We start from the raw sequence: 16963 nt of genomic DNA on the forward strand, positions 1-16963 counted from the left end.
CAATGAATATCGGTCCTCTATGACTACTCTTATCTTGGATGCCCTACCACATCCTCAAAGAGTATCGGATGTTAAATGCTTACCCAATCCTCCATTCTTTCTTCCTAAAGCAAAGACAAGAATGATGTGTCTATCTCTCCCTCTCAACTCGGGAGGATATACCCATTCCTATAAAGGAATGTACCCAAGTTCCCTCTCATCCTGCGACTTGTCCAAGCTCCCTCTTAACCAAGGACTTGCTTCCATTCTCCCTCTTAACCAGGGACGTGTTTCCAAGCTCCCTCTTAACCAAGGACTTGTTTCCAACAGCAATTATCTATTCTTTGGTGGAGATCATGGGACCTGTAGTTGCTTGTAGGGATCCTCCTTTCGATGTCATGAATTTCTTCTTCATTATTATGGAGCCTTCATCTTTTCTTTGTAGGGCATCGACCATCCATCACTTTCCTTTACGAACAATGTCAGTCATGTCATCCTTTTCTTCATCGGAAAGTGATCTTCTAGTCCACATCTGGCTTTCCTTCATACAGTGACCTTTTCCGCATCATGTTCCTTTTAGGATCTTCCATCCCACCGCATGAGTGCTAGTTGTAGATAACATCTACAACTCGTTTTTCGGTAGCCTTGCATTAACCCATCCAAATGTTGCTCAAAAATCAAAATGAACATCTAATCAAAGTTACCTTTTATGACAGCATTTGATCATGGCATCTATTTGCTTGCAACATCAACATCCCGCACATATATTGACACATCTCCAAGATATTCAATGTCAAAGGTCTCCTTCCTTTCCAGACTTTACCAAAGTCTTCATATCTTCTCCATGGAGATGTCCTAGCCAATTTTTCTAATCATCGAATGTTGATTTCTTATCTTTTCTTATGTGACTATAGTTGCATCTTTCACAATCTCTTCTTCTTTCTTCACATATTGCTTCCCAAGAACTTCCATCATAGTTCCTTCATCTTTTGTTAACCACCTCATATTCCATATGAGGACATATTATGTTGATTTCATCTTGTCAATATGTGAACTATGCCTTCATGCATATTTCTAAAGGAAGAGATCCCTTTTCTTTGATCATGCTCATGATGCAACCATATGATGACATGACTTAATCAAATACATGCATACATACCTCTTTCCTTCTTTTGCTCATCTAGGCTTACTTCAGCAGCTTCTTGAAAGTTCTTCAACCATGCTGCAGTCTTTTGTCACCATACCATCATCCTTCCTAAATCCCATACAAGAAGGAATTCTTAGCGAGACACTTGATTTTCCCAAGAGAGGTGAACTTTCTAATGAATATTCTAATGGAGGATCTTAATTATCCTCATTCTGCAAATGCTCCTTTCTAGTGATGATGACGCATGATGAACTTATTTTATGCTAGATGACTTTCTTCTACCCATAAATAATACTTATGCTTTCAATGAGGTTACCACAAGCTACTTGACCGCTACAATTATGTAGATTTCTACTTCAACTATCTTTCAAGCTTTCTTATAATGAGCTCTTGCTTCAATCGTATGCAATTATGATGCCATCCCCTAAAATGATGCATCCTATCATGCTTATCATGTTCGCTATCATGATAGCCATATTTTACAAAACCTAAAAAGTACTAAGTGAAGAAGATTATCTCAGTCATAGTAGATATCTCTCACTTCCTCCTTTGATTTCTTCTTTTCAGCTTCTTCCACTTCTTTGGTGACATGAACTTCATCCCTTACTCGTTTGTTGTTGTCCTTTTTGAGTTTTGGACAATCTCTCTTGTAGTGCCCATATTCATGACAGCTATAGCATTGGATCTTTGACATAATTTTCTTCTTTTTCTGAGGACCAAAATTCCCAAACTTTCCTTTTTTCTTAGCCACGACGGCAAATGCTTGAACTTGCTCGTTTGATCCTACATCACTTTTTTCCCTCAACCTGGTTTCTTCAATTTTACATAGTGACCAAAGTTCATTGAATGGGGTAGCTTCATTCTTTACATAGATACTTGATGTAAAGTTGCCCCATTCCTCTGGTAGTGCATTGAGCACTATTGTGGTCATTTCTTTGTCGGACATTATTTCTCCCAACTCTTGTAGTTGGTCTCCTATTTCTGACACCCTCATAAGTATGAGGTTGTTCCTTCTTCTTTTGATATCTTCATCTTGTAGAGTTCTTGTCTTAATGATATCACTTCTCCTCAGTACCTACGGGGAACAATTCTAGTAGATTGTCGTATATTTCTTTTGATGTCTCCAACTATGATACATAAGGTATGCGGGGAACTTTGATGAATTCTATAAGGATCCTTTAAGCACTTACTTCCCCCTTCATATACTTTGCTAGAGCTTGAGCTTCTTCCTTTGGGCGTTTTGTGATTGAACCTTTAACATGTTCCACGACTTCATTTTCTATGAGGATCAAATCTATCCTCTTCTTCCATGCAAGAAAGTTTGATGACCCAACCAATTTGTTGCTTTCCTTGCAAAATGAAGTCATTTTGATAGCAGATTCAGTCATTAAAGGTACTTACTTGTCAAGTGAAGATGCTCCTTGATGACAATATTTTCAACTCGATGCCTTTCTTGATAATGTTGATGATAGAAGATGTCTTCTTTCAAAAGTGATCCTTCAAAGAGAGTGAGATCACATTGATTCCTTGATAATGATGGCAACGCCTCTTCTTGCTTCCCTTAGATGTAGAGACTCCAAAATGCTTCAATGAGTAGTCTTTTCTAGGTATGGTTCTTGAGATCTTCTTTGATGATGATGTGCAAGTTTTCCAACAATGCTTCAACTTCAAGTGAGAGACCCTTCTTTGGATAAACTAGGGTTTTGAGGTCTTATTCCTTTTGATATGTTATGATCCTTAAGATGAATGGTTTTTCTTGATGATTGATTCTTTTGATGATCTTTCTAGTGCTTTGGCCCTTGAGTGTCCTTCTTTAAGTTGTCTTTCCTTGTCTTGTCACCTTAGCTCTGATACCATGTTGAAAAATCTATGGCAGCTAGATTAGGTGATTTCTCTTACTTTGAATTGCTTGTGATAAATTTTTACTTAACTTGATTAGCTTCTTCTTTCACTTGATTATTATTAGTGTTCTCTATCATCAAACAGCTACCAAACAATAAAATCAATGAGAAAATAGGACACAAGATGTAGGTGATCAGCGAGGGCCAAAACCTCTCCAACTAAGAGGAAAACCCACTAGAATCCTTCTCTTCTTATAGAACTTCAATTGACAAATTCCAAGATTTAGACCCTTGACCAAGACTCCTTCAAGACCAAGTCAAAGCTTCTCTTGATGGACTTTACTTCCTCCAAGTCAACGCTAGTCAAACTTGTCCCACGACATCAAATTTCAGCCCTAGATCAAAATTTCGACTAGCTAATGTAGATAGGCAATTTCGACTTCTTTTACAAAAACCCTAGGTCACACGTGTGGCTTGAAGATGGACAAATTTGCCTCCTTTCTTCTTCGCTTGACTTGACTTCCCTTCCTTGACAATTTGGCTTGCTAGAGAGACCTTTCTTGACCCAGAACTCGACTCTTGATGATGACTGCAATTTGGTATTTGCTACTGCAGAAGTATGCCCTAATCCACTTCGCACGTGTGAGGAGAATACCCAAAAACAGGCCCAAAAACTCGATTTTCTTCTCCTTGGTGGTCCTCCTCTTTCTCGCACTTCTCTTCCTTGATTGAACTCTTCTTGATGCTTGAGTGTGTGTTACTTGAATGAGGACAAGTACTCCTTTATATAAGCTTTCTTGAGCCCCCAAATAAGTCGACTTCATCTTCTAGATAGACCGACTTTGCTTCTTTGTAGGATGACTTTCTTGTTAGCACTTGACGAAGTCTTGGATGGTCTTTTGACTCTATTTTGACTCAAATAAAATTTCTTTACAATATGTAACATGGCCAAATGGATCTTTCATACATGACAATGACTCTCTTGACTCGTGTACATAATGACAAGCCCTAGAAGCTCTCAATGGGAACTTGACCTATAAAATAAATTTCTCTTGAGCATGAAACCCATGCCTCAAGAACAATAATAATAATAATAAATTCTCTTTTCATATGTCATTATACATAATAATACATGAAATCATGATTACATATGTCAATATGAAAACCGAGCCTAGTTACATATTTCAACAACTTGTACCATAAATAAACCGCATATAGCATGCCCAAAATAAAATTTGGCTTGTGGCTCCTTGAATGCCCAAAATTCTGTAAAGTTATGCACAAGTGTGGAGTGCAAAAAACTTGAGGATCAACATCTCAACTCCAATGTTCGTGAAGAAGAAACAGAGATAAAATCAATAATATAATAAGGCTCAAGCTTTAGCCCAAGAACCCTAAAAATATACAAAAATACATACAGCCTTCAAACACAGAAGTTTAAGCAAGTATATATGCTCAAAAGGAATAAGAGATAGAGAGAGAGATTAACTAAACAAGAAAATTTCAGACCATCTCCATGAAGTATCTTAGTTATATTTGGTTTGTCAAACAAGCATCACATAGAAATAGATCACATTCTAACAATTGAAAGTCTAATAATTTTCACTCTCTAATGAAAAGTCACAAATTTTTCTTCGAATAAATACAAAAAAAAAAGAGGTCTCCTTGCATATTTTACAAGACATCGTATTTTCCAAACTCCCTCAAATTAGCAGGAATATCAGTTTGCTAATCTATTTGACCTTTGCATCACTTAAAGCAGGGAAATCATGAGGGATTAATAGGTATCTTTGGTCAAATATCTGAATTTACTTTCCAACAAATGACAGAGAAAGCAGTTATCTACTCACTGTTTCAGGGCATATAATCCATGAAAATAACCCAGATTTCTTTGATGTATATATATATATATATAAGGGCTTTCAAATGTGAAATTAGCAGTGTTGATAATATCGCGATATTTTCAGATTTGAAAATATCGCAATATTTTGAAAATATCGGCTAAATATCATGTTATTTTGAAAACATTGGCTAAATATCATTATTTATCTATATGTTTAAAAATCTGAGAAAAAAATGATCTTTTATGTTTGCCGATATTGCCGATTAGATGTTTTCAGGACCCTTGCCAGGCACATTTTCTGGAATTATGACTTTGCCAGACAACTTTGGAAACAGACTGGTCAAAATTTCCATGCCCTCATTGAAAGGCCCGTCCATTGAAGAGATGCAATCTTTGGCGACCCAAGGTGGTTTTGGTTTGTGCTTTGGCTTTTTGCTATCTCCTTTCTATGGTCCATCAGATGTCAGGTGCCTTTCCAAGGGTCTAAAAAGAATTTCTGTACTATAGATTAGCATCAGTTTTTAGACGACCGAGCAATTAAGATTAGTACCAAGTGCTTTCTAACTGGGGAGGATATCATAGCTGCAGATATTGGAGTGCAGTCAAAATTGTCTGCCCTTCTAGCCTGAATTGGAAGGGGAAGTGATGCAATGTAGAGATTCTGCTATAATTACCATTTCCCTCGTAATATAAGATTTGGTTTGCTTGCATAAGAGAAAGAGAGAGAGGAAACATTTGAGCATCATTTTTAGGAAGAGTCCAAGAATATTAAAGCAGGCATGAATATATACCTTAATTTGGTTCCAGTCCATGTTGACAACTGCTAGTCTTCGAGTCTCATGATCCAGAGTTGGTACTTCTTCCTATAACAAGAAAAGATGAGCCGTCAGGAAAACCTTTAGGTCAAATATTTCAATCACAAAAAGTAGAGAGACTTACCAAGAACATTCAATACAAGGAATGAGAACTAGTAAAACAAAGTAAAAGACATGGTAATCTAGGCTTCTATTGTAGCTAACTGTTGAATTTTGGACAATTAGATTGTGTCCCAATAAAACAGTAACAAAAACATCAGTAGCTGATACTCAATAGTTCAATGAATATCATGTTATTGACATAAAAGTCTATGGCAATGCTTCATAATAATATGAAAGCACCCCTAACATTGGACTCAATGCTACAGAAACAGGAGAGCAAAAAAGATTCACATCTAGTGAGGGGCATCATGCTCGCCCTCCTTGCCTGTGAAAATCTGTCAACTAGTTGTGTAGTTACCCATAGGATACCCATGCAATGGGAAAGGAACTGCCACACCTAAAATCAAGTGGAAAATTCTAGCAAGTGCCTAAAAGAGGACTCATTATAAGCTTATTGGAGATTAAGAGGACTAGCTATGAGTTTCTTTGGAGATTTAACAGGCTAGCTATGAGTTTCTTTGGAGATTTAGAAGCAAGGTATTGCCCACAATAATTGAATGCACAGAAGGCAGTTCAATCGAGATGATGCCAGCTGTTCATAAAATGATGAAGAGGCCATGAAGTAGAGATGCTCCCACATACACACAGTAAATGCTTAAAATAAAAGTAACACAGTACGTTAGAAAATCATGCATACGGATCCAAACCAGCAAAAACACAATAATCAAACTTATGCAGTGTACAACAAGGAAAAATGCAAATCCCAAAAGAATCTCTTAAACAAATCAAGGAAAGGAAAACTGAAGCTAGTATGACATTTTTTTAATTTTCAGTAAAAAAAAAATTACTTGCATTCTTATGATAGAAAATTTGACTAAGTATTGATTATAGATACTCTATAATAATATGGATCTTCAGAAAAACACAAAATAGAAATAATATTTTTCAAAATTCAAAATTCCTGTCTGTGACAATGGTTGAATTGAGTCATACATTTCTTCAACAGTTGTAGGACGGAGCTATAAGCCGCTCATAATAGGTTTTCCTAATGATAATGTACATGTCAAATCAATACAGTTAGTCTTGCAGGAATGATAGAGACAAATATGTTATTCCATGAACTTATGAAAATAATGGTAGCTATTGCCGCCTTCTATGCCCAGTATGTCTCTTCACCTCATATCAGGTGACAATTTATTTTGCAGCTAATAATTTTATTTTCCAAGAAAAATCTCACAAGGACACCAAGGGACGTTTTCCTACATTTATGAATGGTATCCCTAATAAAGCTGAGGCATAGACTAGTGCGTCCCACCCAAGACAATTTAAACTGGGCATCTGCTGCCACAGAACTAACCAAATGCCCAATAAATTTGACAACAACCGTTGAGATATCCCTTGCGCTTTTTATATAGCTAATAATGTGTCAATCAACTTTACTATTCACTAATTAATCTACCTAAGGTTGACGTGTATGCAAAACCTACCTTGGGATCATTTGAAATGTTTTGACAGAAAGATTAATATGTATGCATCAAAAAACATCATGATGTAGTCATCCCTGTGACTATGCATGCTTTTCATGTGCCTTCCAAAATCTGAGATTCTTAAGAATGCAATTTTCCCATTAATTAAAAAATAATCTCTGCCAATGTAAGGGTTACACATCTCTCCAAAACTGAATGATACAACTTGCATCCATCAACTTAATTACTAGAAGCAAAAACACTTCATAGGTCATGAATCATGTCTTGGTCATCACAAGCTTCAGAGAGAATCCAGAAATTAAAATACCAATGCTGCACTATCATTGAGAAAAAAACACAAACAATGCATCAGTATTCACTCAAAACTTTCAACACAAAGCCAATGAAGACATACAAGTAGCCACAACTAATTCAATCTCATGATGCAAAATAATAGCGTAATAATTGGATCCAAAGCTATGTAGGTGTATGGATCATAGCCTATCAGCCTTATCAGTCCTCAAATAAGCCCATTTACCTCCACCTCCTAACTTAAGATAAATGAATGTAACTACTTCTTTGCAAATTGAAATATCTAATTTGTTGATTATTCCCAAGGACTACAAGAATCCCTAGCAACTAGCGTACGATACATAGTTGTTATATTTTGGAGTTACTCCAAAAGTGTTTTCACCTAACAAGGTGAGTCAAGGTCTCCTAGTCTCTTGGTCATACTTGATGGACATACGGATGGCTCAGATTCAATGGATGCTTGACCTTGAATAGAGTACTAGCAAAACACGCTAATCTAGGAAGTTGCTATCATGTGTGCATAATGACTAACCTATAGAGTGCACACAATGGGGGAATCAGTTGCATGATTATGAGAGGTACCTACCTAGGATCATGAGCAATAGGCACTTAGAGGAAGGCACTTAGCCCTAAGAGAATGGAACCATGTCAAATACACCTTGGACGTTGGATACTTGACTTGAGGACACTTGGGGCAAGGAGAATATGCCATGGGGGTTGGTTGTGGATGGAGACACATACATTGAGGAAAGCATTAGAGTAAGTAACCACTCTAGAACACATGTTTAGGAGCACTGAACACAAGGGGATATATGGCACACAAGAGGAAGAGCAACTTGCATAAGGACACTTGGAGAATGAAACATAATGTAAGAGGGAGTGTTGGGTTGATAGCTTGTTGGATAGCACACTATCTTGGAGGAGGGGCATTAGGCCTATTACTGCTCAAACTAGCAAGGGGTCCTAGAAGGGCACTTGCTAGGTCAAGAGCAACAATGAAGCTAAAGCCCACTGCCACCACCACTAAAGATTCCTACTCTTTACAGACTTTCACCGATGGGAGGATACCCGATATACAGAGACTCGAGAGTCACTTATAAAGGATAGATCAACTAAGACGGATGTGAAGTGACCTCGGGGACCCTTTCCTAAGGAAGGCTCATGAATAGGACTTGCTTGTTTCTTAAGCAGGGTACAAGGTTTCCCAGGAGAAGGGGATGAGGATTTACGGGCTAGGTTTAAGGAGTGTGAATTGTAAAGGAGCTTCCAAAACCCTAAAATCCTTGTTGAACTTGGTTTCCCAAGTGGTTTTTTAAGAGTTGACTTTTCAAAGGTATGGAACCACACAGGACCAAGTGGACCCAGGTTAGGTTAAGGGAAAGGAGTATAGCAACCAATGATAGACTTGACCTAAATAAGGAGGAGAATGGGACCAAAGAATTGATTTTCAGTTGAAGGTGCAAAATAATCCTTATGAGGAACTAGCCTAGGGAAACTTAGGGCAAAAACCAATCTCGACGCTAGGGCTTGGGATATCTCATAACCCCATTGTCGGAATTTCCTCAAATTTGGAGCAGGCCCAAGAGACACACCAGCACATTAGAGGCCAAGAGATCAAATTTTTATTATGGGTGATTTGTCGGGAAAATGATGCCCTAGGAGCCCTAATGTGGCTAGACCTAGAATAAAGAAGGAGAGGTGAAGAAAAATGTTTCTTGAAGTGATCACCTTATGGTAGACCAATGCCTAATCCCTTGGGGAGATTGGATTCAAGAAGAATATGAAGATAGACTTCGTTTCTAGGTCAAGGAGGCTCTAATATCAACTTTGCTTATCATTTAGGGCAAAGGAGAGCAACCTTAAAAGCTTTTATACTTCGTTTGCAAGGTGAAGTGGATTGTCAAGATAAATTCAATCATAGAATTATCCCTGGGAGAATTCGTTCAACATACATCGCCCATACATAGAGATATGTTATATAGATACATCATTCTACAATTTCGCAGTAAATGCATGCAGCAACTAACTCTAGTATAGCGAAAATATCATTATAAATGCATGTGACAAAGTAAAAGAATAATAGCATTAAATAATTTTGCATTATTTTGCAGCTAATAATTTTATTTTCCAAGAAAAATCTCACAAGGACACCAAGGGACGTTTTCCTACATTTATGAATGGTATCCCTAATAAAGCTGAGGCATAGACTAGTGCGTCCCACCCAAGACAATTTAAACTGGGCATCTGCTGCCACAGAACTAACCAAATGCCCAATAAATTTGACAACAACCGTTGAGATATCCCTTGCGCTTTTTATATAGCTAATAATGTGTCAATCAACTTTACTATTCACTAATTAATCTACCTAAGGTTGACGTGTATGCAAAACCTACCTTGGGATCATTTGAAATGTTTTGACAGAAAGATTAATATGTATGCATCAAAAAACATCATGATGTAGTCATCCCTGTGACTATGCATGCTTTTCATGTGCCTTCCAAAATCTGAGATTCTTAAGAATGCAATTTTCCCATTAATTAAAAAATAATCTCTGCCAATGTAAGGGTTACACATCTCTCCAAAACTGAATGATACAACTTGCATCCATCAACTTAATTACTAGAAGCAAAAACACTTCATAGGTCATGAATCATGTCTTGGTCATCACAAGCTTCAGAGAGAATCCAGAAATTAAAATACCAATGCTGCACTATCATTGAGAAAAAAACACAAACAATGCATCAGTATTCACTCAAAACTTTCAACACAAAGCCAATGAAGACATACAAGTAGCCACAACTAATTCAATCTCATGATGCAAAATAATAGCGTAATAATTGGATCCAAAGCTATGTAGGTGTATGGATCATAGCCTATCAGCCTTATCAGTCCTCAAATAAGCCCATTTACCTCCACCTCCTAACTTAAGATAAATGAATGTAACTACTTCTTTGCAAATTGAAATATCTAATTTGTTGATTATTCCCAAGGACTACAAGAATCCCTAGCAACTAGCGTACGATACATAGTTGTTATATTTTGGAGTTACTCCAAAAGTGTTTTCACCTAACAAGGTGAGTCAAGGTCTCCTAGTCTCTTGGTCATACTTGATGGACATACGGATGGCTCAGATTCAATGGATGCTTGACCTTGAATAGAGTACTAGCAAAACACGCTAATCTAGGAAGTTGCTATCATGTGTGCATAATGACTAACCTATAGAGTGCACACAATGGGGGAATCAGTTGCATGATTATGAGAGGTACCTACCTAGGATCATGAGCAATAGGCACTTAGAGGAAGGCACTTAGCCCTAAGAGAATGGAACCATGTCAAATACACCTTGGACGTTGGATACTTGACTTGAGGACACTTGGGGCAAGGAGAATATGCCATGGGGGTTGGTTGTGGATGGAGACACATACATTGAGGAAAGCATTAGAGTAAGTAACCACTCTAGAACACATGTTTAGGAGCACTGAACACAAGGGGATATATGGCACACAAGAGGAAGAGCAACTTGCATAAGGACACTTGGAGAATGAAACATAATGTAAGAGGGAGTGTTGGGTTGATAGCTTGTTGGATAGCACACTATCTTGGAGGAGGGGCATTAGGCCTATTACTACTCAAACTAGCAAGGGGTCCTAGAAGGGCACTTGCTAGGTCAAGAGCAACAATGAAGCTAAAGCCCACTGCCACCACCACTAAAGATTCCTACTCTTTACAGACTTTCACCGATGGGAGGATACCCGATATACAGAGACTCGAGAGTCACTTATAAAGGATAGATCAACTAAGACGGATGTGAAGTGACCTCGGGGACCCTTTCCTAAGGAAGGCTCATGAATAGGACTTGCTTGTTTCTTAAGCAGGGTACAAGGTTTCCCAGGAGAAGGGGATGAGGATTTACGGGCTAGGTTTAAGGAGTGTGAATTGTAAAGGAGCTTCCAAAACCCTAAAATCCTTGTTGAACTTGGTTTCCCAAGTGGTTTTTGAAGAGTTGACTTTTCAAAGGTATGGAACCACACAGGACCAAGTGGACCCAGGTTAGGTTAAGGGAAAGGAGTATAGCAACCAATGATAGACTTGACCTAAATAAGGAGGAGAATGGGACCAAAGAATTGATTTTCAGTTGAAGGTGCAAAATAATCCCTATGAGGAACTAGCCTAGGGAAACTTAGGGCAAAAACCAATCTCGACGCTAGGGCTTGGGATATCTCATAACCCCATTGTCGGAATTTCCTCAAATTTGGAGCAGGCCCAAGAGACACACCAGCACATTAGAGGCCAAGAGATCAAATTTTTATTATGGGTGATTTGTCGGGAAAATGATGCCCTAGGAGCCCTAATGTGGCTAGACCTAGAATAAAGAAGGAGAGGTGAAGAAAAATGTTTCTTGAAGTGATCACCTTATGGTAGACCAATGCCTAATCCCTTGGGGAGATTGGATTCAAGAAGAATATGAAGATAGACTTCGTTTCTAGGTCAAGGAGGCTCTAATATCAACTTTGCTTGTCATTTAGGGCAAAGGAGAGCAACCTTAAAAGCTTTTATACTTCGTTTGCAAGGTGAAGTGGATTGTCAAGATAAATTCAATCATAGAATTATCCCTGGGAGAATTCGTTCAACATACATCGCCCATACATAGAGATATGTTATATAGATACATCATTCTACAATTTCGCAGTAAATGCATGCAGCAACTAACTCTAGTATAGCGAAAATATCATTATAAATGCATGTGACAAAGTAAAAGAATAATAGCATTAAATAATTTTGCATTATTTTGCAGCTAATAATTTTATTTTCCAAGAAAAATCTCACAAGGACACCAAGGGACGTTTTCCTACATTTATGAATGGTATCCCTAATAAAGTTGAGGCATAGACTAGTGCGTCCCACCCAAGACAATTTAAACTGGGCATCTGCTGCCACAGAACTAACCAAATGCCCAATAAATTTGACAACAACCGTTGAGATATCCCTTGCGCTTTTTATATAGCTAATAATGTGTCAATCAACTTTACTATTCACTAATTAATCTACCTAAGGTTGACGTGTATGCAAAACCTACCTTGGGATCATTTGAAATGTTTTGACAGAAAGATTAATATGTATGCATCAAAAAACATCATGATGTAGTCATCCCTGTGACTATGCATGCTTTTCATGTGCCTTCCAAAATCTGAGATTCTTAAGAATGCAATTTTCCCATTAATTAAAAAATAATCTCTGCCAATGTAAGGGTTACACATCTCTCCAAAACTGAATGATACAACTTGCATCCATCAACTTAATTACTAGAAGCAAAAACACTTCATAGGTCATGAATCATGTCTTGGTCATCACAAGCTTCAGAGAGAATCCAGAAATTAAAATACCAATGCTGCACTATCATTGAGAAAAAAACACAAACAATGCATCAGTATTCACTCAAAACTTTCAACACAAAGCCAATGAAGACATACAAGTAGCCACAACTAATTCAATCTCATGATGCAAAATAATAGCGTAATAATTGGATCCAAAGCTATGTAGGTGTATGGATCATAGCCTATCAGCCTTATCAGTCCTCAAATAAGCCCATTTACCTCCACCTCCTAACTTAAGATAAATGAATGTAACTACTTCTTTGCAAATTGAAATATCTAATTTGTTGATTATTCCCAAGGACTACAAGAATCCCTAGCAACTAGCGTACGATACATAGTTGTTATATTTTGGAGTTACTCCAAAAGTGTTTTCACCTAACAAGGTGAGTCAAGGTCTCCTAGTCTCTTGGTCATACTTGATGGACATACGGATGGCTCAGATTCAATGGATGCTTGACCTTGAATAGAGTACTAGCAAAACACGCTAATCTAGGAAGTTGCTATCATGTGTGCATAATGACTAACCTATAGAGTGCACACAATGGGGGAATCAGTTGCATGATTATGAGAGGTACCTACCTAGGATCATGAGCAATAGGCACTTAGAGGAAGGCACTTAGCCCTAAGAGAATGGAACCATGTCAAATACACCTTGGACGTTGGATACTTGACTTGAGGACACTTGGGGCAAGGAGAATATGCCATGGGGGTTGGTTGTGGATGGAGACACATACATTGAGGAAAGCATTAGAGTAAGTAACCACTCTAGAACACATGTTTAGGAGCACTGAACACAAGGGGACATATGGCACACAAGAGGAAGAGCAACTTGCATAAGGACACTTGGAGAATGAAACATAATGTAAGAGGGAGTGTTGGGTTGATAGCTTGTTGGATAGCACACTATCTTGGAGGAGGGGCATTAGGCCTATTACTGCTCAAACTAGCAAGGGGTCCTAGAGGGGCACTTGCTAGGTCAAGAGCAACAATGAAGCTAAAGCCCACTGCCACCACCACTAAAGATTCCTACTCTTTACAGACTTTCACCGATGGGAGGATACCCGATATACAGAGACTCGAGAGTCACTTATAAAGGATAGATCAACTAAGACGGATGTGAAGTGACCTCGGGGACCCTTTCCTAAGGAAGGCTCATGAATAGGACTTGCTTGTTTCTTAAGCAGGGTACAAGGTTTCCCATGAGAAGGGGATGAGGATTTACGGGCTAGGTTTAAGGAGTGTGAATTGTAAAGGAGCTTCCAAAACCCTAAAATCCTTGTTGAACTTGGTTTCCCAAGTGGTTTTTTAAGAGTTGACTTTTCAAAGGTATGGGACCACACAGGACCAAGTGGACCCAGGTTAGGTTAAGGGAAAGGAGTATAGCAACCAATGATAGACTTGACCTAAATAAGGAGGAGAATGGGACCAAAGAATTGATTTTCAGTTGAAGGTGCAAAATAATCCCTATGAGGAACTAGCCTAGGGAAACTTAGGGCAAAAACCAATCTCGACGCTAGGGCTTGGGATATCTCATAACCCCATTGTCGGAATTTCCTCAAATTTGGAGCAGGCCCAAGAGACACACCAGCACATTAGAGGCCAAGAGATCAAATTTTTATTATGGGTGATTTGTCGGGAAAATGATGCCCTAGGAGCCCTAATGTGGCTAGACCTAGACTAAAGAAGGAGAGGTGAAGAAAAATGTTTCTTTAAGTGATCACCTTATGGTAGACCAATGCCTAATCCCTTGGGGAGATTGGATTCAAGAAGAATATGAAGATAGACTTCGTTTCTAGGTCAAGGAGGCTCTAATATCAACTTTGCTTGTCATTTAGGGCAAAGGAGAGCGACCTTAAAAGCTTTTATACTTCGTTTGCAAGGTGAAGTGGATTGTCAAGATAAATTCAATCATAGAATTATCCCTGGGAGAATTCGTTCAACATACATCGCCCATACATAGAGATATGTTATATAGATACATCATTCTACAATTTCGCAGTAAATGCATGCAGCAACTAACTCTAGTATAGCGAAAATATCATTATAAATGCATGTGACAAAGTAAAAGAATAATAGCATTAAATAATTTTGCATTATTTTGCAGCTAATAATTTTATTTTCCAAGAAAAATCTCACAAGGACACCAAGGGACGTTTTCCTACATTTATGAATGGTATCCCTAATAAAGCTGAGGCATAGACTAGTGCGTCCCACCCAAGACAATTTAAACTGGGCATCTGCTGCCACAGAACTAACCAAATGCCCAATAAATTTGACAACAACCGTTGAGATATCCCTTGCGCTTTTTATATAGCTAATAATGTGTCAATCAACTTTACTATTCACTAATTAATCTACCTAAGGTTGACGTGTATGCAAAACCTACCTTGGGATCATTTGAAATGTTTTGACAGAAAGATTAATATGTATGCATCAAAAAACATCATGATGTAGTCATCCCTGTGACTATGCATGCTTTTCATGTGCCTTCCAAAATCTGAGATTCTTAAGAATGCAATTTTCCCATTAATTAAAAAATAATCTCTGCCAATGTAAAGGTTACACATATCTCCAAAACTGAATGATACAACTTGCATCCATCAACTTAATTACTAGAAGCAAAAACACTTCATAGGTCATGAATCATGTCTTGGTCATCACAAGCTTCAGAGAGAATCCAGAAATTAAAATACCAATGTTGCACTATCATTGAGAAAAAAACACAAACAATGCATCAGTATTCACTCAAAACTTTCAACACAAAGCCAATGAAGACATACAAGTAGCCACAACTAATTCAATCTCATGATGCAAAATAATAGCGTAATAATTGGATCCAAAGCTATGTAGGTGTATGGATCATAGCCTATCAGCCTTATCAGTCCTCAAATAAGCCCATTTACCTCCACCTCCTAACTTAAGATAAATGAATGTAACTACTTCTTTGCAAATTGAAATATCTAATTTGTTGATTATTCCCAAGGACTACAAGAATCCCTAGCAACTAGCGTACGATACATAGCTGTTATATTTTGGAGTTACTCCAAAAGTGTTTTCACCTAACAAGGTGAGTCAAGGTCTCCTAGTCTCTTGGTCATACTTGATGGACATACGGATGGCTCAGATTCAATGGATGCTTGACCTTGAATAGAGTACTAGCAAAACACGCTAATCTAGGAAGTTGCTATCATGTGTGCATAATGACTAACCTATAGAGTGCACACAATGGGGGAATCAGTTGCATGATTATGAGAGGTACCTACCTAGGATCATGAGCAATAGGCACTTAGAGGAAGGCACTTAGCCCTAAGAGAATGGAACCATGTCAAATACACCTTGGACGTTGGATACTTGACTTGAGGACACTTGGGGCAAGGAGAATATGCCATGGGGGTTGGTTGTGGATGGAGACACATACATTGAGGAAAGCATTAGAGTAAGTAACCACTCTAGAACACATGTTTAGGAGCACTGAACACAAGGGGACATATGGCACACAAGAGGAAGAGCAACTTGCATAAGGACACTTGGAGAATGAAACATAATGTAAGAGGGAGTGTTGGGTTGATAGCTTGTTGGATAGCACACTATCTTGGAGGAGGGGCATTAGGCCTATTACTGCTCAAACTAGCAAGGGGTCCTAGAGGGGCACTTGCTAGGTCAAGAGCAACAATGAAGCTAAAGCCCACTGCCACCACCACTAAAGATTCCTACTCTTTACAGACTTTCAACGATGGGAGGATACCCGATATACAGAGACTCGAGAGTCACTTATAAAGGATAGATCAACTAAGACGGATGTGAAGTGACCTCGGGAACCCTTTCCTTAGGAAGGCTCATGAATAGGACTTGCTTGTTTCTTAAGCAGGGTACCAGGTTTCCCAGGAGAAGGGGATGAGGATTTAAGGGCTAGGTTTAAGGAGTGTGAATTGTAAAGGAGCTTCCAAAACCCTAAAATCCTTGTTGAACTTGGTTTCCCAAGTGGTTTTTGAAGAGTTGACTTTTCAAAGGTATGGGACCACACAGGACCAAGTGGACCCAGGTTAGGTCAAGGGAAAGGAGTTTAGCAACCAATGATAGACT

The 16963-nt window shown here is 38.4% G+C and overlaps 1 protein-coding gene across 1 annotated transcript in view; it reads right to left on the reverse strand.

Moving 5' to 3' along the window:
* LOC149179350 (uncharacterized) overlaps window positions 1–16963 on the reverse strand; it is a 215912-nt gene that overhangs the window by 192226 nt on the left and 6723 nt on the right. The window contains 1 exon segment of the mRNA XM_089420610.1: window positions 5602–5673. Within this exon segment, the coding sequence (XP_089276736.1) occupies window positions 5602–5673 (72 nt within the window).

This window comes from Pinus tabuliformis, chromosome 4_1 (assembly GCF_031772625.1).
Source record: "Pinus tabuliformis cultivar Carrire ecotype Pingquan chromosome 4_1, CPIR1, whole genome shotgun sequence".
In the NCBI taxonomy this organism is placed as follows: domain Eukaryota; kingdom Viridiplantae; phylum Streptophyta; class Pinopsida; order Pinales; family Pinaceae; genus Pinus; species Pinus tabuliformis.